Genomic DNA, 26,980 nt, shown 5'->3' with positions numbered 1-26,980 from the left:
ACAGATGTAGAGTCCTGCAGCCAAACATTAGATGGAGCTCAGGAAGTCCTGAGGAAGAGTTGGGGAAAGAACTGAGGGACGTGTAGAGGACAGGGACTCCATAGGAGGACCAACAGAGTCAACTAACCTGGACCCTTAGGGGCTCCCAGAGACTGAGCGAGCATGGGCTGGACCTAGCACCACACGCTACGCACAGATATATGTAGATGTGCAGCTTGGTCTTCAGGCAGGGTCCCCAACAACTGGAGCAGGGGCTGTCCCTGACTCTGTTCCCTGACTGTGGATCCTGTTCCGCTAACTGGGCCACTTGTCAGTGGGAGACGGTGCACGGAGTCCTGCAGTACAGTGACTTGATGTACAAGGGGAGGGTAGTAGGTAGGGGGAAGAGATGGGGTTCCCCCTTCTCAGAGGAGAAAGGGAGGGAGGAGCCGTGTGAGGGGGTACTAAGAGGAGAGGGGGCTGATACTGGGATGTAAAGTGAATAATAAAAAAATATTTTGCACCTTCAAAAACTGAGCACTAAATAACTGTAGTTATAACAGTAGAGCACCTAGCGGCACTTAGCAGGCCTTGGGGGATGGGGAGGAACATCCCCATTTCTTGGGCTTCAGATTATTGGATTGTTTTTCCTGCTTGTACCCACTATCCCACTTTTAAATATTTTGCTTCTTCGAGGCAGGGTCTTTCTATGTAGCCCTGGCTGGCCTGGGAACCACTATGCAAGTCAGGCCGGTTTTGAACCCATTCTTCCTGTCCCTGCCCCTGCCTGAGTACTGGGATGGCAAATACCATCACCACTCATCTCACTCTTACAACTTAAGTCTTGGGATATTCATGCACTGCTTAAGAGACAGGATAATCACCACCTCTGTAAAGTTAAGCAGTCTTCCGTCAGAGGAGTTCTGTGCACACTTAAAACCTGCACTATGGGTGAGAACACTTGAAGCATGGCTGTCAAAATTTAAGGCGTCTTACTTGTTTCCCCATCCCAAATCACACGCCTGATCCTTCAGCACAGAGACCAGCTTGACTAGAACATGACTTGTGCCGGTGTGGTAGGTCTGCCCACCGCCAGGCCTGGAGGACGCTGTCTACAGATTGTTGCCACCTTGTTTTGGTCCAGCACTGCAGTTGGGGACAGGCAGCGAGTGGTGTGCTGAGGGCAGCACTGATTTCAAGCAGGGGTCTTCATCACTGATGTGTTTGTGGCACTTGCTGTCCGTGGTCCTCAGATTTCCAAGCCTTACAAAGGAAGATCCCAGTCCTCTGGACTCAGTACTGTCTAGGGAGGCAGCACTGTCAGCCACACCTCGACACAAGCATGGGACAGAAAGAGGAGCCTGCTTGTGTCACCTCATGGCCAGAAGCCTGCATTCATGCACTTGCTTGCAGTGCTTCCGTGTCCCACCAGGTGGCATTGCTTTCCAACGAGGTTTTTTGTTTTTTGTTTTTCCTGGTGAGAAGTGCTCAGTGGCTCAAAACTGGAGCTACAAGAGGAAAAAGGGAAGCACCCGACCCCACCCCACTTCAACCTCCCATATCCCTACAGCCCTACCCCACCTCACCTTACAAGGCACCCTGCAAACACTGAAACCGGATTTGGGGACGAAGAATTTCTGGTGACAAAGGCAGTAAGTAGCTGGGCTTGTGATTTTGAAGGGTCTTTGGAACCCAGGTGTGGTTGGTACACAGCATTCACAGAAGAATTCAATGCACATGGTGGCTTCCACGCACCACCGCCCACCACCCTCTGATTTTCTTTTTTTTTTTTTTTCCAATAGGGTGGCATTTGGAAATTATACACATTTCTCTCTGAGATTTGGTAAAAAAAAAAAAAAAAATAACATAACAAAACAAAAACAATAAAAAAAAAAAAAACCAAAACACCAATAGGTACAGTAGCTGTGGTTTATATACAATAACAACAAAAAGTACTGATGTTCTAGGAATCTAAGCTAGAAGCACGTAATGGGGGTAGCCCAGAAAGGACAGGCTGCTCTCTCTGCTCAAACTCCTATTCAAAGTCAAGGGTGCAGCTGTTCAAACACTCAGGGTTTCCCTGGTCACACCTGTGGCTCCTCTCTGGGACCCCACAGCCCTTCCCTGAAGAGATGAGCTATAGGCCATTTTTTCCTCATCACCAGTGTATCAAAACACTGCTCTGAGAAAGAATGGCTGTGTGTTGTGTGTGCACATGCATTTGCATTGTCTTGAGAGGAAATTACAAAGAGAGCATGGGGTTGGATTATTGTCACAGATTGCCTCTGTGTGGCTTCATTGCCTCAACTTTAGAATGCTTCCATCAGTACACAGAACTGAATAAAGATGTCTCTCAAGCACGACTGAATGTAGCCTGTAAGTAACAGATGCTATTAAAACTTGATACCTTTTCAGAAAAAAGGTAGATTTTTAGTACTTACATAGAACATTTAAATATTGAACTCACCTCCTAAATGGACTTATTTTCTGGGGTAACAATGGAGCAACTGAGATGTACCCCTTGGCTATGGACAGACTGTCCATACTTCCCATCCTCTGGGGGGTTTCCTAGCCTCCTGTGTATAGAAACAGAATCACTACGGAGTCCCTCTCAGTGTTAACTACAAAGGGCCTGTCTTTCTTCACTGAATCCTTCTAAACACTGCTTACAAGAACAAAATCTCACCGCATGCCTCCCTTCTTGTCTCTTCTTTCAACTGGCTTGCCTCAGTCGGTGTTCAGTCTAGACAGATGGACCTTAGCTACAGGCAGCAAGGGAACCCAGGCCCTCTCGCCAGACCTTCCAGGCCTGCTTTCCTTGGCCTTTAAAGTTTTCTGGGACACCAAAGACAACACACAGTTCCTGTTTGAAACCTGGTAACCTCCAACTTTCCAATCTCCTCCATTCTCACCCCAATTTACTGTTTGCACACCCACCCTTTTACAACACACCTTTTACCATTAATCTCCATCTCCTTCCTTCCTGACCATTACCACTGCCACATCTGTCCAACTTCCTGCGACAGGCTTCCTGTTCCCCATGCAGTGAGCAGGAACCTACACTGCGAGTCTAGTCTCAACTCACCTCTCCCACGGGCCTACAAAGCCCTCTGGAGTCACAGCCTGTTCTTCCTTGACAGCATCTTGGGAGAGTGTCAGGATAACATTTCAGGGCCCCCAGTGCCCTGCAGGAATGTGTGTCTCATTTGGAAAGAGGTATGTTAGGTCCTAGAAAGCTGAACCATCTGCATCTTTCAAGGATGACACACACCTAGGCACGTGCCCTAACATGTTCTTACACACAAACCACAACAGCACACATTGTTTCTGGCATTCCTGATCCTAAGTTGGAAAAGAGGAGAAGCAAGCCGCCCGAATGTCCACTGACTGAACAATCGATCAGTTTATCGATACTCATCCTTATGAGAGTACTTCAGGGTGTGAAAGTGTTAGCAATGCAGCGTCATGATCACAAACCAGATGAGCTGACCCAGCCCCAGAGGGTTTGAAGAGAGTCCCTCTCACACCAGCAGAGAGCACAGTGAAGGGGAGCAAACGAGAGCTGAGGAGTGTGGGCTGCATGTGAGCACAGGTCAGTGTAAAGGCTAAGCTCACCACTTCTGTGATGTGTACCCTGACAGGCTAAAGGGGAAAGCTGGTGCCTGTGGTGGGCTCCGTGATGAATGCCCCGGCCCCTCTCCTCCCAGGTATAGTAGTACTTAGTCCTGATTGGTGACAGGGTGACAGTTTGGGGAGGCTGAGGAGGTAGAAGTGTGTCACTGGAGGCAGGTTATGAGAGTTCAAAGCCTCCTGACAATCCTCTGGTTTGTGCTTGCAGTTCATGACACGAGGCCTCAGATCCTGCTCCAGCCTCCATACCTGCATGCCCCCATTGTGGATCCTAACACTCCAGAAACCATAACTCCAGACAAACTTTTCTTCTATCAGTTGCCTTGGTCACGGTGTTTATCACAGCAGTTGAAAAGTAACTAACAGGGTGTCAGATGAACCAGTACACACTCGGACAGTGGCCAGGGATAGTCTGACAGCTCGGCTCTGCCCTTCACCAAGCCCTGCCTCTGTGAACGCCAGGGGTAGAGGCACTTTGGAAAGGCTCTGACAGCACGGCAGGCACAGTGCCCTCCAATGCTTTAGAAGCCATCGACAGCTTAAAGACTCTGGCTTGGGACTGGGTTATAGAAGAAGGAACAGACAGTAAAAACATGGAACTGAACCAAGGTGACGATGTGCCTCTCAGTCAACAGGAGTCAACAAAATGGATAACTCAGGTCCTTTGTGCTGCCACTACGGGGAACTTAAACCAGAAGTCTAGTTTGTAGGGACAGGATGTGCCCTGTTCATGATGGCCTTGGCATCCACTCTTTTCCCTTCCTGTGGAGGCTGCACAGCTCACCTACACTAGGGAAAGGCTTTAGAACATCCAGGTGGTAAATCACGGTGGGAGACACTGCCCACAGCAAGAGGGAAACAAACCTATTCTTTAAAAGGAAAACAACCATAAAAACCCACTTTTATAAAACTTGCAATAAGGCATAATTCTTAGGCTGTTTTTCATTTTTTTATTGCTGTTAATTCAAGGAAAAAGATTGCATAAAATCCAATCTGTTCTAGAAATATAAGTGGCCTTTCCAGTACATAACATTTCAAATATCAAAGTATATGGTAAACATACAAATAAGGAGAAGGTAACATACCTCCTATGTACAGTACAGTATTTGAAATCATAAAATACGCTCCATAAAGTACACCTGGCAATGAGTCACACACCCCTGTGCAAGGCTTAGCAATGCTCTCCCTCAGCAACTCAACTGCAGCTCAAACAATTTAATAATGTGGTCCAAAAATACCCAGATCAAATACAATATATTTAATCAAAATAATTTCCTTTACTTGAACTTTTTCTTTCTAAATTAAAGCTTTTGTCTACCCCATCTCACTCCCCCATCTCTCCCAGTAGCTCCTACCCCTGAAAGTTTCAGAATGTACATTGGCGCTACAAATACAAACACTACTGTTGAAGTGTTGAACTAGCTTCTTTTTGCTTCAAGTTTTTTCTTTGTCTCACAATGTCAGGTTTCAGAACCCAGACCCAACATCCCAGTGCCTCTGCTGCACACCAACTCTATCCCCCACAACAAAAAGTCAATCACTTCTTCTCTGTACCAAGGACTGGAAAGCCCTGCTACCCCATGAGGTTACAATGGATGGTGGTACTTGTTCCTTGCTGTTGAATGCAGCAGTCACCGAAGATACATCCAACCTCCCAGATTAACCTCAGTGCACTTCAGGAAATCAAAAAATTACTTGGAAGCGATTTAGTATATAGAACGGCTTAAAACAAAACAAAACAGAACTTTAAAAAGCCAGCAGCATTAAACTTAGTGACACGACACTGACATGATTAACAAACACCATCTCAACACACTCCACGCAGTCTTTCACATTATATCAAGCATAGTGGTAAAGGGTTATAAAAGTGACTTGGCTTAGGAAGCAGGTACTTGACTTTTGAGGAAACCCACTAGCTTCTGTTCCGATGCAGCAAACCATATACATTGTAACACAGTGTGACACTGCAACAGCCGGGGTAAGGAAGAGGGCATCTTCACTCAGCAGTATCTGGGTAGGTCAAGGTGGCAGATGACAGGAAGCCCTGGATGTTGACTGTCATCACAGATACATGCGCACAGAGAACAACATTCACACTGGGTGTGTCCCCTTTGAGTCTCTCAGAAGTGTGATGGAAGGAACCCTTGTTTTCGCTCAAGGACAGCCTGTTTGTCCACTCCCCATTTGTGGCTTCCCGAGTCTGACTTCCTCTCTCCCACTTGTTCTCATGTTATTTGGACAGGTGCTGCATATATGAATTTACGTGATGCTCTTATGACATATATACATACTTCTTGGGAATCTGACGTCTAAAATTTACGGTGAAACATGTTGCCTTGGTTCAGACAGGTTACTGAAGTGTGACAAGGACACTGCTGAGCACCCTTGCCGCAGGCCAGGGAGAGAGGGTGGCTGGAAGAGAAGTCGGGTTCAGGGTCAAAGTGAGGAAAGCCAGGAAGAAGAAAACCATAGACTGTTAACCAGTGTTGTGGAAACAAATAAGGTCAGATACACAGTTTAAAGATTCAGTAAACATTGCACACAGCAAGTAGTCAGTGTAAAAAAAGGACACATCAATGTTTTACGTTCAAGAGTTTGTCTGAAATTGAAGTTACAAGTGTCATACATGTAAGCCGGCTGCTGGACCAAGAGACCAGAGGCTCAGGAGCACTGCATTCTTTCATATTCTGGACACAGGTAAAAGAGAAATGAAACCCCAACTGCATAGAAAGTGAGGAAATGTACAGACAAAGAAACAAAATACCTTTCCTTTCCTCCCCTCCACACCCCATGACTCCCCACACTTGAGTGCATTAAGTAGGCAAGCTTTACTCGGTCAGTCTGCAGAATCCAACGTATCATTAGAAGGGGGGAGGGGAGGTGCGTATCTCAGTCTGTAAGTGCCTAAAACAGGAAAGACAGAACGGCTAAGTCACCGCTTATGACTACACGCATCACAAACCACTACACAAGACTGCAAATGAGCATGCTTTCAAAGCTTTCCTCAGCACTAACTCCAGTCCAAAAGAGCAAGTAAGCTACTCTCAAAAGTAAAGGAGAGCTTGAGCTTTAAGTATAACCTAAAGCTAGTTAACTGGGTTTTCCCTTGAGGATGCCTGATTAATATACTCCTGTTTCAAGACATTTCCCAAGTAAGATCTGGCACAATGACAAAGGGAAAATACAAAAGAACTGAATTGGTCCCTCACTCACATACCTAGTAAAGTGCATTTTTTTCTTCTGCTGTTAGCACTCTTCAAATTTACTCCCAAACTGGTGTTCACAAAGCTTTGTTGCTGTAAAGATTCAATGGCCTCTTGGTTTCTTTGCCTTATGTGTACAGAATCAAAGGGCAGCAGGGGCTCAGATGGGAGCCAGCTGTGTGCACAGACTCTAACTAGACTATAAACCGTGTATGCCGGTAACTAGCTCACATCCTAGTTGTATGCCGGTAACTGGCTCACATCCTAGTTGTAATGCCGGGAACTAGCTCACATCCTAGTTTTATGCCGGTAACTGGCTCACATCCTAGTTTAACCACTCTGCTTCCTCTATGTAAGAGGACTGTATTCTTAAACTACAGCCCTGTAAGTAAGGGACTAACATTACAGAATGTACACTCCATGCTGTCCCCTGAGCCTGGACAAGTACCTCTGCCGGTCACTCCTTAGTGACAAACTAAACTTCCTCAGACCTTACTCCATGACCTCATGACCTGGGTCTATACTGGGCTTCTCTGGCTGCATTTTGTTACTGAAAATACAACCTCTGTAAACAAACACACATGGATCTTTCTGCTAAGACAGTATCACATAATCAAGAAGAAACTGGGAATTCAAAAGCAAGTCCTCTGGGAGTTAGTGGGATTACCTTGCTGATTGGCCTCCATGGATGACTGCTTACAGTCTTGTGCATAGTGTCCGCTTACACCACAATTGTAACATGAGACATTCCCATTCTTCTTGGGCCCAGAACCACTGGTGTTGGCAACTACATTAGGTGCTGGATATACAGGATACAATCTCCCAAATCCTGCCATCTGCTGCATGCCATAGCTGGCTTGGCTCCCCATGGGGTCATGCACCAGTCCATTTGCATATGGAGTCTGAGGCAGAAAAAAAGGAAGTTGGTTTCCATTGCTCTGATGTGCTTGGTTGAGGTAGCTGCCATTGCAAATGGACGGCAGAGTGAAGAACGATGGGAGTCGGTACACTGGTCCAGGCATTGGGTTGGGATAATAGTAACTATTTAGCTGGAGGTTCCCACTGGTCCCGCAGCTGCACCTTCGCCCACAAGAACCACAGGCACCCATCTGCTGTGGTGGCACTATGGTCCCGTTTGCATTTGTGTTCCCCACAGCACTGATGTAAGACGTGCTGTCGCTCTGTGCAGTACTGTGTGTCAAGGCAGGGCTGGGGCTCGGGGCAGGGCCTGGGGTGTGTGTAGGAACAGCAGGGGGAACCGTGGACTGGGCTGGACTGATGCCTGTACTTGCTGGCTGGGCAGAAGTAGCTGTGTTGAGCACACTGGAATTCTGGGTGGGGAGCACACTGGCAGCAAGGGGTGAGCCTGGAAAGGGGTAGGAAGCTGGTGGCTGTGCAGCTGAGAGGCCAGCTGCCGGAAGAACTACCTTCACATTGGTCGGCTGAGGGACTGTCCCTGTGTTTCCCTCAATCTGAGGCACCATTTGATTTAGTCCTACCACTTGGGATGCGGATTTTGTGATGGGATCCGTGGTAGCCACAGGAGATCCTGGGAAACTACCTGCGTTATGGACAGGAATAAAGGCAGTGTTTGGTGATCCAATGCTCAGACTTCCGGTTGGCTGTGGTGGGATGCTAACTGTACAACTGTCAGAAGATCCCTGTGGTGGCTGGAACTTTAGACTCTGTAATGTCAGCTGCAAAGCAGGCGCACTGCTGTGTGGGAGGAAGGTTGATGGGATAGGTAAAGGGGAAGGTAACAACTCAAGGTGTTTCTCTGATTCTCCTGAAGACGCTGGGCCTAGGATTCCAAGAGGGGCTGAATTTGAGGATTCCATCACTGCAGAAATAGCCACCGCATTAGGGACAAGCATCCCTATGGTTTTGCCATCTGCAGATTTGGGTGATGGAATGACAACTTCCGACTTGTGGGCACCGTTGTGCGTGACACCGTTGTGCGCAACACAGTGTAGAGTTGGCATGAAGGGAATATGTGGGTACTTGTGTGACGTCAATGCAGCTTCCAAAAGATTCCCGTTCTCGGTTCCCAGCGAGACAGTCTCAACAGGTGGCTTGACAGGAGCGGTCTGGGCGACAGAGCCATAGCCTGCGAACCTCACTGACGAAGGATTCCCAGAATCTTCAGAATTGCTGTCTGTATCTACAGAAAACATGCAAATGCAGATTAACCCAGGCTCAATTCCTATTTTTCACGTTAGAACTAAAAGCTTGGTATATTCAAATTAATTCTCAAGTTCGGATGCTTCCTCCATCACATTTCCCGACAAAGTCAAGAGGGCTCAAGCCGACTTCCTCTGACCTCTGGCCTGTAGTATGCTTTAGCTCTAAAACATGGAGGTGTAAGCAAAACAGCCGTAACAAAGGTACTGGGGTATGAAGAGGTGCATGCACTACTAACTTTATTACTGAGATAAGCATTAAATAATCAACTCTGTGCCATCACACCTGATTTTAAAATGTATCTCATAAATGATGCAGCTAAGGAGTTTGAACAGGAGAACATTTAACTTAAATGTTTAAGGAGAGAAATGGAATTAGTTAGCATTTGTACAGTATATACTCAACAGGAAACATGTAAACCTACTTAAGATTAGTCCTACAACGGATATGCTGTTGGGACACAAGAGGCAGAGTAAGGGAGGAAGCACTGTCCCTCCTCCGCCACCTCATGGCAGACGCTAAGCTGCTCTGCACCACACCACACCACTGTGTACACACAAGGCCCCTCCAGCTTCCAGTCGGAGAGAGCCAAGGACTATCTGATGCTGCACTGCAGCCTCCACAGCCCAGAGTTAGATGCAGTACCTAGTGTAAAAATCTTTCTGCTCACAAATTAAGCTGGATTACTTGAGGCATGTAAGAGTGTTTGCATTCACTAAGGCAGACTGGTTATGCACTGCTGACAAGAATAAACATTCTTGAAGTAAGAGTAGTAAAAGTTAATTAAGCTTCCTAAAGAAAGGCTAAACAGAATCCAACGACACAGAATATCTAGTGTTATTAACTGAACTGTCTCAATTTACTGGAGGGAGCTTAAGTAAATGGGTGAATGCTCAGAGCATCTGTGACCCTGAGAGAGAAATCACCATTTACTTACACTCAACCTTGTAAGAGAGAGAGAGAGAGAGAGAGAGAGAGAGAGGAGTCCTAAGTTAACCGCCTCCTCGAGGCACTGGATCTGTACCATCCATCAATGCAGAGTTAAGAACAAAAATGAAGTCCAAAAAGGAAAAAGAAGGTTTCAGATGGCTTGTTAAATTTCCATATGAATTAAAACTTGAAGTCTTAAGTCATAATAGATAGTCCCTTGGCTTTGAAGCCCTACTGCAATCAAAGATGGTTTTGTACTTGACTTTGGAAAGCACAGTCTCACAGCATCATTACAACAACAACGACAACAAAGCCACACATTCCTGAAAGCATTTGTATACACTCAAAACTTGGAGAGTGTTGGAAGATCTGGATCCCAGGATCCTATCTGTCTCTAGGAAAGCCTACATGAATAAAGGATATCGCCATCTCTCTACTCGGGCCCATCCACTTACAGACCTGAGGATAGGACAGGGATGCTACGAATCACCGCAGGCCTGACAAGCAGATGCGAGCCACTCAAGAGTCAGAACTGAGGCCCTTGAGAGTGTCTGTACTTACTCAGGCACACCCCATGGAACCAAGACAAACTGTACTACAACACACACTGAAGCCTGCCTGTTGAGTTAAAGTATTACAATTCTCTCAACGTCCCAGAGCTCTGAGTTATTTTTCACTTCTTTCTTGAGAAGTCTGTACAAAACTGCAGTGTGGCCTCAGAGTGGTAGCACTGACCCCTGCAGGTGTTATTTGATGAGACTGTGAAACAACCACAAGGCAAAAACTGACTTCAGTGGTTTCCAAAGACAGTAGCAGTGTCCTGTGACATGCCAAAGTGACACAGAAGCTGAGGTCCCAGTGAGCTGTAAACTGTGCAGCGAGAAACCACATTTGGCCAAAATACCATGCTGTAACAATTTTAGCACAGAAACTTCGATCAGCACATTATGGTATGGTGCTGACCACTGCATGGCGTGAACCATCAGTTGGCTTTTTAAGGGGCTCTTATTGTCAGACCAGAATGGCGAGTAAGGAGGAGATTAACTAAAGGTCTGGAGCAATCAGAGCAATGTTTAAGAAGAAATATAAAATCTTGCAAGAAAGGAGATCCTTATGACCTTTTACCCTACCCCTCTCAGTAGAGCAGCAATATCTCAATGACGCCAGTTTTGAAAACCAATAACACACAAGTCACTAACAAGAACATGAAGTCTTTACCAAGAATTGAGTTCTTCCCCAAATCATCACCATGGGAGCTGAGTAGCTACTGTGCTCACCCTGCCGGGCTCTTTCTGATTGAGTTTGTGCTCATGAGAAGACAGCTTCATCCCCCCCCCCCCCCACCTCTTTCTACCCCCTCTCCTTTAGCAAACCTCTGTCCTTCTCTTCTTCACTTTCCAAACTCTCTCTTCCATCATGCCGTGGACTAGACGGAGAGCTGTAACTCTCTGAAGATGTTTCTCCACATGTGTCATGTCCAGATCCAATGTCCAAATTCATATCTAGAAATAACAACTCTACAGTTATGTTAAATAGTTATGTTAATTTTCAAATGGAATCATTAGAAATTAGTTGTAGCTACAAATGATTTGTTTTCTACAACAATTTAATTGTCTGTTTTATATTGAAATTTATTAAGTAGCTGATAAATACATATTTAAAGTAGAGGCATAGAATATCAAGTCAATTTTACTAAATCAGAGTTATTTTCTTACAGGGTCAGGCCAGTATCACCACTTTGAACTACCTTGTAGGTCTACAGAATTTGTCTCCTTAGAGCTTGCTATAGACATCATCCAAGAGTGTGTGGTCTATCATAATACTTGTTCTGTTAAAACCACTAGCCATGCCACAGTACTTCATACAAGATGTTTCTCATCAAGCAGATAAGGTAGCCCTTTAATTTCTACCCAGATGTCACTCCTATGCCAAGACAAGGTAGGAATGACTGCAGTACAAACAAGGACCAATTAGTTATATCCACACTAGGTCAGAATATTTATGTGTCTAGTATGGGTAACTCATACAGCAGGCCAGACATAGCCTAGTCCCATCTTCTTCATTCCTGTAAGCCAATTACTAGCATAGCTTTTGTTACATAGCCAGCATCCAACACATGTTTACTGTACAGATCCATATATGCAAATCTAGGGGATTCCTAAGATGTATGGACAAGCCGATCATTTCCATGGCAACATGGTAGCACAATAAAAAGTAATGACTATTAGGCAAAATATGTACTGAGAAGACATATAGTGGAATAAGCAATTTAGCTGACTTAACTAGTGCTTTATGTCAGAAATAAACTTCCAACAGTGTAAAGATGTTTACTGATGACCTAGCCTAGTACAGCCACTTAAATGTGAAATGAGCAATGAAAGACACAGGCCTTAAGAATGTAGATATTGCTGGCTCATTTTGTTTAACACCAAGTTGCTAAGAAAAAAACTGCACAAAAACTCATAACGCTATAAGGAAAGTAGCACTGTGCTTATATGGAAGGGTAAAAATTTTACAAAAAAAAAAAAAAAAAGCAATCTAAGTATACTAAAACACAAGAGGGTCTGATTTCCTTTTAAACTTTTTAGTGCGGCCATCAGCAACAGAAAAGTGGTAAGAAACGCTAGCATAATAAAGTGAACATTAAGATCTTTTTAAAGTTTATTTTAGTTTTTGGGGTGTGTCTGTGTGTATATGTGCACATATGTGTATGTGTGTGAACATATGCAGAGACCAGAAGAGGGTGCCATGTGTCTTCTCTCCCTGAACACAGGCTAGAAGCCTAACAGAATGCTCAGCAAGCCCTGGGCCTCCACCTCCAGGGTTAAAGGCTCCTTTAAGATCATAGCCAGCTCATTCTGTGGGTACTGCTATAAGAACTCAAGTCCTCATGATAGTGCAACCTTAAGTGCCCTTAACCACTAAGCCATCTCTCCAGACCCCAAAGCAATAAGCTCTTAATGGGCTCTGTGCAGCAATGTCCTCATTTCTTTAGAATGGAATTATAAAGTGATATTTTTCTTTAATAAAAAGATGTGATTTTACTGAGTAGTCTAGTCTGGCCTTGTGTTGAATTGGTAATCTTCCTGCTTCAAGTTCCAAAGCCCTGGGACTTCAGGGCTGTGCCACCATCCCTAGCACTGAGAGCAGTTTTTAAAGAAAAACTTGTAGCCTACAGAGCTGACTAATAGCACAGACAGCTTCCTGAAGGTAGCAATCACAGAGGAGCAGTGTGACATTTTTACTTTGTTCCTTTTTTTTTTTTAATTTCTTAGTTATATGAGTGTGCTACTGGTCAAAGAAGTTGTTAAAATTTAAAATAAGATTTTAGAAATTACAAGTTGTTCAATGGTTAAGGACACTGACTGGTCTTCCAGAGGACTTGAGTTCAAATTCCAGCATTCCCAGAGCAGTTCACAACTGTCTTTAAGACCTGACACTTTCACACAGACACACGTGTAGGTGAAACATCAATGTACATAAAAGAAAAGTAAATAAATTAAAAAAGAAGCATTTTTAAAAGTAAATTTTATATATATGTATGTATATATATATATATATATATATATATATATATATATATATATGAAGAAAAAATAATTATGCTTTGTACTTTAATATTTCAAAGGGAACTAAATGAATTTGTTTCCTTAGCTTGGGGTTGGCATACAATAGAATGACGTAAGACATCAATGAGACAAGATGCCTAAAGTACACGTTACTCATACTCCTGCCCAATAAATGTAAATATGAGTCAATTAGGTCTACACGTACATATATATATATATATATATATATATATATATATATATATATATATATATACATATATATATATATATATATATATATATATATATATATATATATATACATNTACATGTGTATATCTAGATATCAATACAAACACTAAAACAAACAAACAAACAAACAAAAAATAAGAGACAAAAACAACCCAACATAGGATAAGGTTTGGCTTACTGGAAAAGCCTAAATGTTATCATTAATGCTGAAAATTAAAGAGATAACAGGAAAAAGGGACTGGAGTTTGGATTTTACAAAGCTTGCAATAGCCCCAAAATGTGTTTGTCGCCTTCAGTACAACAAGGAGCAAGAGCTATATTACTGAGCATCTCTTCACGCAGTGGCTAAGGGCTGTTGGCAGGCTGTTCTGTGCAATTTACAACTGGATGAAACAGGCATTATTCCTGGCTTATGCACAGCAATATTACAACTCCAGAGAGGCCAGACATCTAAGAAACAAGGGGCACTGAACCAGAGCCATGCATGGCTCTGACCAAAGCCCATGTGCTGCTTTCTGGGCAACTAAGACTGAAGAAGATGAGAACAGCTGGGAGCTCCTTGAAGGAGCAGGAGTTCCAGAACTGTGTGAGATCGGAGGCCGTGGGCCTCACAGAGGGTGGTAGACAAGGGAGGGGCTCGGTTAACTATGTTCTTTGAAGACAAATGTGGAAGCAAATGTGGAGAATGAGATAGGGACAAGAAGCACAAGGCCCTGCAGGAGTGGCTTCTAGTCAGTTGCCAGCAGACAGCGTTTGCTGTCAGTGCTGTCACTATGTGGAACATAAGACATGAAAGTGCTACAACATGGCTCTGGACCACACCCTTATACAGGCAAGATGGGTTGCCCAGGTCCTCTTCCCCAGAACTTCATAGTGGTCTGAATGAGAATGGCCTCCACAGACTTATTTGTTTGAATGTTTAGTCCCCAGTTAGTGGAACCATTTGGGAAGGATTAAGAGGTGTGGCCTTATTAGAGGAGGTGTGTCACATGGATGAGGGTGGGGGAAGAACTCTGAAGTTTCAAAAAGCCCACACCATTCCAAGTTAGCCCTTTCTGCTGTGTGCTTGTGGTCAAGATGCAAACTCTCTGAACTGCTCTAGCAGCACCTGGGCCTGCTAGCCTGCCCTGTCTATGGTCACACATTCATCTGCTGAAACTGTAAGCGCCAAATTAAATAATTTCTTTTATAAGCTGCCTTTGTCATAGTGTTTTAATCACAGCAATAGAAAAGTCACTCCCAGTTTAGCTAATACAATAAACTGCCATGATCTGTAATTCAGAACAAAATCATTTTTCTTTCTATAGTGTCTATGAATATCTCTGACTGGAAACTGCTGTACACAGCAGGGAGGGGACACAACAGCTCAGTGTCCGCTAAGCTGACGTTACACCGACTGACCTAAGGAGAGCTGGAGCCACGACCCTTCTTACCTTTCACAGTACTGCCATGAGCATGCTGTGGAGCAGAGAGTCTAATTCCATTTATTCTGCTGTTCAATCTGTTCTCAGTTTTCTTTGCTTTTTCCCTAAACCAAGCAGACAGGTAGAGAGATTATCAACACTTTTGTAAGGTCCCCTATCAAAAACATTAAAGACAGTAGAACTTAAACCCTCCAGATAGTTATATAATGAATGTTGGGGTCTCCCACCTCCACTAACCACTCTCCCTCTAAACATTATATTGCGCCCCCTATCGACGCACAGAATTGCTACTGAGAAGACCTCCCCAGATCTCCCAGAATGCAGCGTCATCAGACCGCCTTATGTCGTCAATGCCCACTATCGCTCGGACCGCCTACCGGATACACATCTCCGCTCATGATTGGACCGCGAGGCAGAGAGAGTTTTTCAAGGGGACTCAAGGGCAGGCTAAAAACCCTTCCTTGTACTTAAGAAAGTCCGATTAATAAAAATCATGCTCTGATCAGCAAATGGACAGGGCATTCATTTTTCCTTTCGCAGCCCTATCGTCTTAATTTAGGATGTTTAAGCTCTTCAGTACGAACCCAGTCCAAAGCGTTTCTGCCCACGCAGAAATGCACAAATGAAAATCAATTCCAAGAAAAGCCAAGTGTCACCACTCAGTGTGCTTCTGAGCTCTGTCCCCACACTCAACACATCCTCATAACAGCTTGACTTCTGTCACCTGCATGTGACACTTTCAATTACAACATTAATCCCAAAACTAAGAGAAGTAAAATCACTGGAATCTATGTGTGTGTGTTTGTGTATGTGTATATATATATATATATATATATATATATATATATATATATATATATATATACACATACACTAAATATATCCATAGCTTCAAATACTGCACGTGTATCTTTCCTAATTTTTATTATTGCAAACATTAAATTGAACCTACTTTTCTACTTGTGGCTTCCCTTTCTTCTTATTTACTGAAGATAAGCTCCGTTTTTCAGCAGAGTGCTAGTAGAGATAAAAACAGACAGACCTCAGCTACAGCACATACTGCTACAGGTACCCTTACTCTAATATCAAACACTAAAACATCTTTTCCATTAAAGACTAACACATTTTCATTTCCAGCCCACTTTTGAAGTTCCCTACAGAAGCACTAAAGTGTACATATTCTATGACAAGCAGTTAACACTAATCATAAGAAAACTGTTCTTTTAAATTGGATCTCAATTTTCTGTTTTATGACTCTAGTAAGGTCTCTTCGTTTGCACTTACACTTTCCAGGGTCAACCAGTCCAAAAGACAGTAAGGATAATTCCACAAGTAAACATGTCCTATGTCTTAAATTTCTGGGCAGCATGGCAAAACTTGACTTTGTCCTTCCTTCCTGGCAGACATCAGGCCATATTCACTCCTTCATAAGAGTAGCTGAGCCCGTGAACAACCATATACATTAGGATACTATACTGTTACCACTGTCTTATTACATCACTTACTGTGGTTAACCTCATACTGGGCCCAACTCACAAAGTACATCATAGCTTTGCACGTACGTATAGGAAAAACGTAGACAGGATCTGATATCACTTAGGTTTTCAGGTACTCTGCCACGTTCCAGGAATGTTATCTCTGTGGGCAATGGAGACTACTGTCTAAAACAGACTATGACTGAGTGACTGCATGTGCTACAGGCCTTCGCCTGACGGTCGGGTGAATAAAACTGACCTGTTGGTCAAACTTAAGGGAGGGTCTGGACATTGGGATAGAGGGAAAGAAAGTCAGGTGGCTTTAGAAAGGAGACATTGACAACTTACAACATCTCAAAACAACCTCTAACCCACAAAGACACACTTGGATCTGTGTACTGGTCAGAAACAATAAAGTCCACAGATCTATCTTCTAGGCAGAATACACTTGCAGCATGAGTCTTCTGCCCCAGTATGGTAGCACATCATACCACATGCACCACAGCATTCTCCTCCCAGCACAGCAATTCACTTATTACAGGCAAGAATGCAGAGACACCTGACTAAACACTACAAGAAACTGTCAGTTTTAAAAACTCTATCAATCCCTCCTGCCTCCCCCCCACCAAAAGAAGGAACAACTTAATGAACCCTACAACTAGAATAAAGAGTGTAGGTGTCTTACTGTATTATTCCTACAAACAACCAAGTTATCTAGATACACCTTTTCAGACCTCAGAAGAATTCAATCCTGTTTGAGAATAAAGCTTCCTGCTGAAATGCTTCCTCATGTCTTACCAGAAACCAACTGACACAGTACTTATAACATGCATTTCTTAGGAAGTACACAGAGCAGAACGCTTTTACCACATGACACCAAAACCAACCCGCCACATACTTGGTCAGCTGAGGACACACAGTGTTCTGAGTGTTGGATGGCTGCACAGCCTTGGTTCCTCCAATCCACAATTCCATTTTGTTCTGCACACTGCATGGTAAGGCCATCCAATGGAGAACAGCTGGTAGCAACACTGCTCATAAAAGAGAAACATATGACGATGTCAAGTCTGTCCCCGTAACTTAATCTATTTTACCGTCTCAAGAAGCCTCTTAGTCTCTGGGGTTTATTTGTTTGTTCATTTTGTTTTTCTTTTGAGTATCTAGAGATAGGTATAGGGAAAAAAGTATACTCTAAGAAATAAGTAAATGGACAGTATCATTAAAGCCTGTCCTAGAGAGTGGTAGCACGTGTATATTTGCCATTAGTGTCCTGTGACTGGGTGTCCCTGCTTCACCGGCAGTCCACTCAACAGAGGGGCTGCAGAGCCTGGATCAGCAGGGGCTGCTGAGTGAGGAACTGTACAAATAGGTGCATGAAGGATCAATCTAATGTGACTGGAAACCCCCACGGCCTAAATAATCCAGACAATGAGTTACTGGGTTTACGCTTTGGGTGTTTAACACTGTTAATACAGAAGATGGAGGGTTCTGCCAAGTCACTGAAAGAACCAAATGTAAAGTCTTCAACTATAAAGCCAGTATAAAAATTCAACAGATGGGAAACTGAGGAAAAGAGCTGATAACAAGTTTGGTCTGAAGAAGATACACTGAAGAAGAAAAAGATGGAACATAAAAACCCAAGAGACAAGTGGGATGAATATGTGAGCAGCCCACACACAAGGACCTCGGGGACTCTTACACGATGGCTTCAGAGAACAGACACTGAGTATCTGAAGACATAAGCTGAGAACTTTCTAAAATCAAAACATATAAAGTTACAGATTTTAGAAGCACGAGTAATGCAAAACAGCTACAAAGTCCATCACAGACAACTGAGAAAAACGCAAAGGCTCTAGGAAGAAAGGCCACTGAAAGAACAGCACTAAGATTGGATCAGAGAAGTGATGGCAGCTTCAGTCCCAGGAGAGAGGGGTTCTCAGAGAGGAGGAACCAGAGCTGCCATCAGCAAAGGAGTTCCAAGCTCATCTACAAAGAGAGAAAGCAGTTGCTCACAGGAGGGTCCTGACTAAGAGAGCAGAATGCCTGTGGCATGTGAGTGAGGGGCAGTACTAGTAAACTAGAAATCACATCAACAATCTGATCTGCCAGAGACATCAGGTGTCAGAGATAGGCCAGATGAAAACTACACAGCCAGAAGACTGTCAGTTACAGCTTCAAAGAGGTAGCAGAAAAGAAATGCCAACCAAGAATCACTCAGTGCTAAGCACAGCTCAGTGGTAGAGGGCTTTGATTTGTGAGCACAGTAATACACAGTACAATACACAGTAATACAAAGTGTACGTATACACACATACACACACACACACACACACACACACACACACACACACACACACCCTAACGGCATTCATTTAAAAGGGAAACCATCATAGATGGATGCTGAGGGACAAGACAGCAGAAAGAGACCTAAATGAATGCTGGAAAACAGTGCCACAAATTGAAAACCATGAAGACAGTAAAAATGCAGGATGACTGTAACTCAGGAAAAAAGCAACAAATGAAGTTACAGTGATCTAATTCCCTTAGAGTACTCGAGGAATTGCACAAGCACAAGTTGTCTATGAATTTATGTTACACTTTAAAAGGTGAAAAACGCACTGCAATTTTTGGGGTAGCTACCAGAATAAAATTCAGTATATAACTCTGAAGGCTGCCACAAGAGAACTTCTTCCCCAAAAGGCAGCAAGGAGGGGGACAAAAGGGGAACAGCCCACACGACAACTGAAACAAAACAAAACAAAACACCCACCCGAGAAGAAAACAGTAGAATCACAGATGACACATAAATGAGAAGTTGACTAAATGCTGACTGAGTGTAAGGTGTACAAAGGTATTACACTTTAGAGGTTAGATACCTACTTCACAGCAGGACTTTTCCCAGCATGTTTCTTGTGGATGATGGTGTGCTGTAACACATCTAGGGTGGGAGAGAAAAGAGTGAATTAATTCATGGCACTATATGCTACAGCAAAACACGGAAAGGATGCGCGTACTAACTGGCACGCTGGAGCGCCCCTGCCCAGCTGTGACCTAGCTCTCAGCACACGGGGCACTGGCACTTGTTTTTGTGAGACAGGGTTCACTATATAGCCCAGGCTGACCTCAAATCCAACTCCTGGCCTCAGCTTCCGGGATGCCAGGATTACAGTGTGCATCACCACACCAAGCTTACAGAAGATACCATAACAAATCTTCAATTACATAATACACTATTGAATTACCTCAAATGTGCACACCAATCTTACTCAAAAGTATGCAATTTTAATGTGAACATGTTACTTCAAACTGAATTTACTTCAGGTAAAACTATTTCCATTAAAGTTTTCAATATTTTTATAAGTCTACAAGATCACTCTCAAGTTACTCTAAAAAAGAAATGATGTATGAGATCCGACTACAGATCCCTTTACTCCCCGCTCCCCTCCACAGAAGTTAACTATTACCTAACTTGTTGAAACACTCTAGTGAAAGCTCCATTTTAACTACCTGTGCATGTGAATACATTCATAAACTCACACAGGGTTATGGCGGGCTTTATTTTAACTGCTGCCCAGCAGACATACAACTACTTAGTTGAAACATTCAGGTAACTCCCTGGTATTTGTCACTACAAACCATGTGCAGCCAGCACATGGTCTAATTTCATAGATGCTGAATTAGCAGGTAGCAGCCATGATCTCCAGCTTCACTGCATCATGCCATGTGGTCTGTGCAAACACACGTGTCAATTTACGTCTCATCCATAACGCCTAAGCTCCTACTGTTAATATCCTGGGCCTCAGACTTGAAAACGGCTTACTGGTCTGATGAATGTGCAGTGGTGTCTTGGTCCTTTCCTTCACTTTCTCAATTACCTGGGAGGTTGTGTGCTTATAGGCTTGAGGGTTTCATCATCCATACATTTCCTATGCTACATTTTGCTCACATGTTGGAATAAATTCTCCACTGATTCACATCATCCCATGATGATATCACTGACTGATCCACTGTAGAAAAATCCTCCTACTGCGAGCAATTTGTCGTCTTCCTGTCGACACCCTGCTAGTATTGTCTTCTAAATATCCAGGCTCTTTGGTCATATACTAAGTTCTTGCTTAGATTAATCAAATGTAAGGTCATGATCCATCTTATTGAACAAAACCTTTTCTCCTCAGAAAACTTTAAACTTTACATTTTACAAATGGTTGCTAATCCCTTGAAAGTTTTGCACATGATACATAGTGGGAGTTGATTAATATATACTTCATATAGAAAGCCAATTGTGCCAACACCATGGAGTGAGCAACCTCTTCTCTGCCTGCTGTTCTGTATGGTAATGCTATCTCTGACATCCCAATACCCGTGTGTACCTGGGCTCTCTTTCCTTTGTTCTGACCTTGTGCCAGTGTGTGCAGACTTAGTCTAGTGGCTCTACAATTACCTTCTTCTTGACTTGAAGCTTCTGAGCTGTCTTCTTTTAAGTGTTCTAATATCTTAGAAGTCTTCAGAGAGGACTGTAAGTTATCTGCAGGAAATAATTCAATACTACTAACTCTGGGAAAATTATAATAGTGAGATAAAGAAAATAAGTATAATGATTATCCCTGTGCCCCAAGGAGAGGGAAGAGTTAATAGTGAAAGACCCTTTCTCCAAGGAAGGACCTTCAAGAATGCACAGGACTATCTGAGTGGCACCCGGCACCAGCGAGGCCCAGTGTGGTCACTAAGCAAAGGGTGAAATGGGGAGTGCCTCTACTTTCTAGTGTTACTTCTGAAAAGCCTGTAACAGCCCTATGGCGATGCAGAGCTCTCTAAACCCCACACTTCTGTTTTGTTTCAGCAGAGACTGTCATCAGCGCCACAGTCACCGCGCATTCGGACAGTAGTGGGTTCTAGACAAGAAGTCTGAAGCTGCCTCAGACTGCAGCACTGTTTGCTCAAGCGTTACCTATCTGCCAGCATATCGGACAGTGCTCTCTGCCCCAGGGAAACACAAGATGGAGTCATTTTTTTTTTAAGTATGCAAATGAACCCTGACAACACTGTGCTATTCTTTAGCAGAAACAACTCACACGCGTTGACTGCTGACAGGTTTCCCCTCAAGCCAAGATGTGGACATTCAGCAATATTTTACGTGTCCACTCTTCAGTCAAAAACTTGCTAGGCTCCTTAGCACTGCCTGTGAATTTAAAACCTGGCTAAGACCTCAAGAGACTCTGCCTTATGTCTATGTATATGTATGTGTCCCATGTGGGTAGCTTTCCTGAGCAGGTTGATAATCTGGGGTATTAGCTTAACTTTGTTTCAACACCTTTTTGAAATGAGCCAGGTGTTACTGGTAGACTATTAACAATGCTCGCACTTTGACTTGGGAAGAAGTCTCCAGAGCTTTAGAATAACTATAACTTTAGTAAGTCCTGCCACTCCCCAGACAGAGACTCAGCCAAGGAGCTGTGCACTGTATTCCAGCCAGCTAGTCCTCAGAGCTGTGCCTGTGATCCTACCCGCTAACTACGACCCAACATCTAAGGCATGCACATGGACACATGTGCCTGCCACTCTAGCAGTGACACTTTCAAAGCACCTCAATAGTCCATTTTCATTTTCACCTCTTTTTCTCAGACCTCAAAGTGAGGAGGCATGTATTTTCTTTTTCCTCTAGGTATAGAAAAATGACAACTGAAATCAGAAGGAAAGATATCATAAAGAAAAAAATGTTGCTCAAAATATTGGCTTAAAGTGAGTAGAAATCACCTATGGAACATATCAGCGTTATTGGCAAAATAAAAGCCAGGCTGAAGAGAGAGGTGCAATGCTGAAACACGAGACAGGAGGGAAGAACACTGGAACCAGGAAAGCAAACAGCACACAGAAACAAGACTCGGACAACGTCCTGAGGACACCACATTCAGTCTGGTATTGACTAGTGTGATCTGGAGGGGCAGTGACAGCAATGGACATAGAGACACAACAGTGAGCTACAGGGCTCCAGGAAGAGCTGAACTTTCAAGCAGCTACAGCCTAAGGGGCCCAGGGGAAGCTCGAGGACTTTAATATAAACACCCGAGTTTCTTACCAAATTTTTCAAGTTTTCATCAGAAGGTTAACAATGAAGTTTATCCACAGAATAGTCCTGGGATAAGGTAGAGTCTATGTAAACAGCAGACTTTTGTAGTCCTTGAATAAAACAAAGCCTATCTGAAAAAATTGACAGAAAGGATGGGCGGGACAAGGAGAGCATCCTTGCCTGGCGTAGGCTGGTCTTTAGATATGCTGCTGTGCAGACGATGAGATGCACACAGAGAGGGAATGGGAAAGTCATGACTAGAGGGTCCTATAGGAGGAAGGGACAGTGCACATCCTGCCCCAGCACAGCCAACCTCTCTGCTCTGTAAGCCTGCTCTGCCAAGGAACTGGAGGGCCCACTTTCTCCTGGGAACCAGTCTATCTGGCTATATTATCTTTTCTGTATCAGTATCTTTTAAGGTGCAGTGCAAAGTTCATTAAAGAAGCCAAATATTTCTTAATTGCATGCCTCTATTCCTTAACTTTTAAATAAAATGCTTTACACTTGAACAGCAGGATGACACACAAAAGCCAGACAACAAACCAACCCCATAAAAACACAACACAAAGCAAAGCAACCAAAACACTTGCCAGATCTCCACAGAGCGACAGAGGCCACTTACTCAAACTGTGTTGAGACTCCGATGATATCGACCGAAAAAAGCTGCGGACTTTGTGGCTCTGAAGGAAAGCCTGGGGTGAGGTTGAAAACAGCTGCCTGTGTACGAAAGAAAGTCACATCACTTGCCAGTGTCCACATCTGTAGTCACAGTTCAGATTAAAAACCAACGTGAGTGAGTATACACTGAAGCAGAGGAGGGTGGGGATGAATGCAGGGTGTAAGCCAAACTTTTCCCCCCAAAAAGCATTATTTTCTAATATATTCCTGCAGGAATGGGAAAACTTTAACAAAACCCATTTGCAAGAATCTACTAAAAAGATTTATTTTTTTATGGGGAAGTTTCAACTTGACAAAAAACAAACAAAAGTGTTCAGCTGTTTGCTTAGATGGTTCAAAAGCCGCCTTTGGAGCCGGGCCTGGCCTTTAATTCCAGCACTCGGGAGGCAGAGGCAGGCGGATTTCTGAGTTCGAGGCCAGCCTGGTCTACCAAGTGAGTTCCAGGACAGCCAGGGCTATACAGAGAAACCCTGTCTCGAAAAACCAAAAAAAAAAAAAGCCGCCTTTGCTCAGAGGAGACCTGTGAGCCTTTCTCTTCCTCACATAGTGTTCATCATATGACTGTTCTACCACGGGACCTCCATAGGAGAGGCTGAGGAGATTGAAATGATGAAGATTCTGGAAACCGGTGAGCACAGTGGCGGCTCCCGTCACACCGTGAGACATGTTAAGTAGGTATCACACCATGGCCTAACTTAGGATCCTACAGGGAGGGCTGGGCATGGAACTTCCTACCCTTACACAGTTGGGAAAGAACTTTACCACCAAGCCGTGTTCTGGCCTCCTGTTTACTTATTTTTCCTAATTCTTATTTTGAGATAGGGTCTCAATAATAGTCCAGAATTGCCCTGGACTCCTGTAGCCCAAGATAGCCTGGGTGACTGTAGGTGTGTCCTACTAGACCCAGTTTTATTTAGATTCTCTTTTCAAAGTCCAACTCATAGAATTAAACAAACAACAACCCTATTCTAAGTACTTTTTTGGAAACAGGTCTCATTTGTCCATCTTGCCTTGTTCCTGAACTCAAGTCATCTTCCTGTCTCAGGGCCCCGGTGCTATAGGTCACACCATCATGTCCAGCTTTTATAAACAATTTTGAAATAAGAAATGGTATAACATTCCAAATTTCTTTTTCCTACATGGCTACTGAGCTATCCCCAACAGTTAACCAATAATCTGGAAATTACCTTCCAGTCTTAAAAGAGATAGATGAAACACAAAACAAAGACCGAGCTGAGGTAGCATCTCAAGTTTTATTTTAACCTCACAGCTAAACAACACAAAAGACAAATTATTAATGTTAATTCATATTTCTTTCAAAGAGCTAAGAAACTCACATATATCTAAACAGATGTATGAATAAAACTACATGATCTCGTATATAAGCTGCTAAGCTCTACAGGACGACAGAAAGGGAGCGACCCTAAGCCATGAGGCAGCCACCCACCTATCCAATCAGCCAATTCTCAAACCTGGGCCTCCAAGGTTGCCCGACTGCAGAAGGTCCTGCCTGGAGCAGGCAGTGCTCTGGCTATGACAATCTTACTATTTCAGGCAGTATACCAATTTCCAATACTCTCTCCTCAGCAATTAACCACGTATCTGGAAATGTTTTAGGTACGAAAGTGGTATATTTTCCAACACTAGAGAAACACTGGGCTACAAAGCAGATGGGACAGACTATGAAGTCTCTCACAATGGTTTAAAGATGGATATGTTGGTGTTACCTATACTCTCAGTACTTGCAAAGTAAAAGCATAAGGAATGACTACAAGTCTGAGGCCACTCTGGTCTTCATGACAAGCTCCAGGCCAGCCAGGATTATGCTATATGACTGTTTCACAACACAAAACAGAGGATTAAATGTTTAATATGGGAGGTAACTGAACTGCAGACCTGTAATTACAGGCAAAGAAAATACTAAAACATCAACAAAAATTATGTGGGCAAGAGAGATCTATTCTTTCTCTCTGAATTTCCACATAGCCTTCACTGAACAGCTGGCATTAAAATGGAAACCACACACTAGGTAAAGAGAGAGTCACTGTACATCAAGCATTATGGATTACTGAGTTAAGCTTAGGAAGCTGCATCCCTCTTCACTGTGAAGCACAACAGTAGGGCTTCTGTCCACTACTGGTTAGTATAGATGGTCTGTCTGGGTTCCAAGCACACACGGATGCCAATGTGGACAGGAACAGTGTGTACTGACCTTCTGGTCCATGTAAGGTCACATTCTGTTGCCATTCACACACCCAGAGGCTGCCACCTGGGTGCTACATGCTCACTCCCAGGAGGCCTAGGCTCATGCTGCCAGATATGCCCTAGCCCCGCTGCTCAGCTGGACGCAGTCTCATAGTGCACAGTGGCACAGTGCACAGATCAGTCACAGAGGCATTCTGTGAAATACCAGCACATCCCGGAGCTTGCTGCACTCAGAATCCCCTGCCCACCCCAGTACTAGAGAATAAGGACCCACACTTTCACAAGAAATGTACAAGCTCTCAGGAATTCAATTATTCTACTTTATCCACCCGCTCTTACCCAGAATGCTCTCTGGTCCACTCCTATTCCTTTCTCCTCCTACACTCTTCCACTGTGTCCTCTGAGACTCCACAGATTAGTGGTTATAGGTTGCATCTCCTTATTCGCACTGAACTCAAGGCTCTGCCTTTCTTCAGAGCTGCTCTGGTGGAAGGTGCTTGTCACCAAGCACTCCTGTGCCTGCAAGCCCTTGCCTTGTCCTTAGCTCCTCCCTCTCCCTCCATTTTACCTAGTCTATACCCATCAAGTCACCTACCAACTTTTAGATCTACCTTCACATTCAGGTTTGAACCAGTCTGTGTCCCTCCCTCCCACGCCTCGTCATGCATCACTGATTTGGTATCTACAAGGGCAGCTATTCTGGGCTCCACCACATTGCAGTCCTTTGCTCCCACCGTTACATTATGGATTTTGTGATACAACGATAATGCATCCATTCCAGATTTCTGCCTATCTTTACTGTGGAGCAACTTTGCCTTCCCCATCCTGGACTGCACTGATCTTAGGAACACTCTAGAAGCCTGAGGAGTTCTGTTAAGGCAAATCTGGAGTTTCACTTATGCCCCAAGCTACACGGTCATACTTTCGCTTAGCTCTACTTAATGACTAAGTTTCCAGTAAAACATCAATTGCTTTCTTAACAACCTGGAGGGGTAAAACTGGGACATCCAGCATGATAAGCGACTGCTCCACCCCAGGATATACGTCTTAGCAGATTCCCATGGCAGCCACTCCCAGCACTGTCTGTTCTACACCATCAGGTTCACTTACCCCACCCTTCCCGATTCAGCTTAGATCCTCACTTTTCCAAAACCGAACAACTTTCCCCAGACCCCTTCCTTGCCCTCCATTCAGGACAAAGGCAGCCACTCGCCTTCTTTACACTTGGACTGGAACTACCGAAAGGATTTCTTTTAGATGGACACAACAGGGTAACTGATGTCACTATGAACGAACTGACCTGAACTTTAGGTCGACCCAGTCCATGCAGCTAGCTCCTCAGTTCCCTTCACTCAGCTGATCCTTTAGCCTTTGCACATACTGGATTTTGTTCTGTTTTAAAGAC

General features: G+C 43.9%; 1 protein-coding gene across 2 annotated transcripts in view; it reads right to left on the bottom strand.

Moving 5' to 3' along the window:
- Window positions 1-4,536: 4,536 nt before the first annotated feature.
- Window positions 4,537-26,980, bottom strand: part of Zcchc2 (zinc finger CCHC-type containing 2) — a 46,710-nt gene continuing 24,266 nt past the window's right edge. Inside the window, exons 6-14 of one of the 2 annotated variants that reach the window (XM_021197781.2) lie at window positions 23,315-23,409; window positions 21,067-21,150; window positions 19,506-19,563; window positions 17,524-17,656; window positions 16,103-16,167; window positions 15,160-15,254; window positions 11,297-11,425; window positions 7,480-8,973; window positions 4,537-6,513 (exon numbers count right to left, since the gene is read on the bottom strand). In XM_021197781.2, the coding sequence (XP_021053440.1) occupies window positions 6,446-6,513; window positions 7,480-8,973; window positions 11,297-11,425; window positions 15,160-15,254; window positions 16,103-16,167; window positions 17,524-17,656; window positions 19,506-19,563; window positions 21,067-21,150; window positions 23,315-23,409 (2,221 nt within the window). In that variant the 3' untranslated portion in view covers window positions 4,537-6,445. Of the gene's footprint in view, window positions 6,514-7,479; window positions 8,974-11,296; window positions 11,441-15,159; window positions 15,255-16,102; window positions 16,168-17,523; window positions 17,657-19,505; window positions 19,564-21,066; window positions 21,151-23,314; window positions 23,410-26,980 lie in introns of both variants that reach the window. The other variant, XM_029538485.1, reaches the window with a different exon arrangement.

Source organism: Mus pahari, chromosome 5 (genome assembly GCF_900095145.1).
Source record: "Mus pahari chromosome 5, PAHARI_EIJ_v1.1, whole genome shotgun sequence".
Classification (NCBI taxonomy): domain Eukaryota; kingdom Metazoa; phylum Chordata; class Mammalia; order Rodentia; family Muridae; genus Mus; species Mus pahari.
This window is presented reverse-complemented; position numbering and strand designations above follow the sequence as displayed.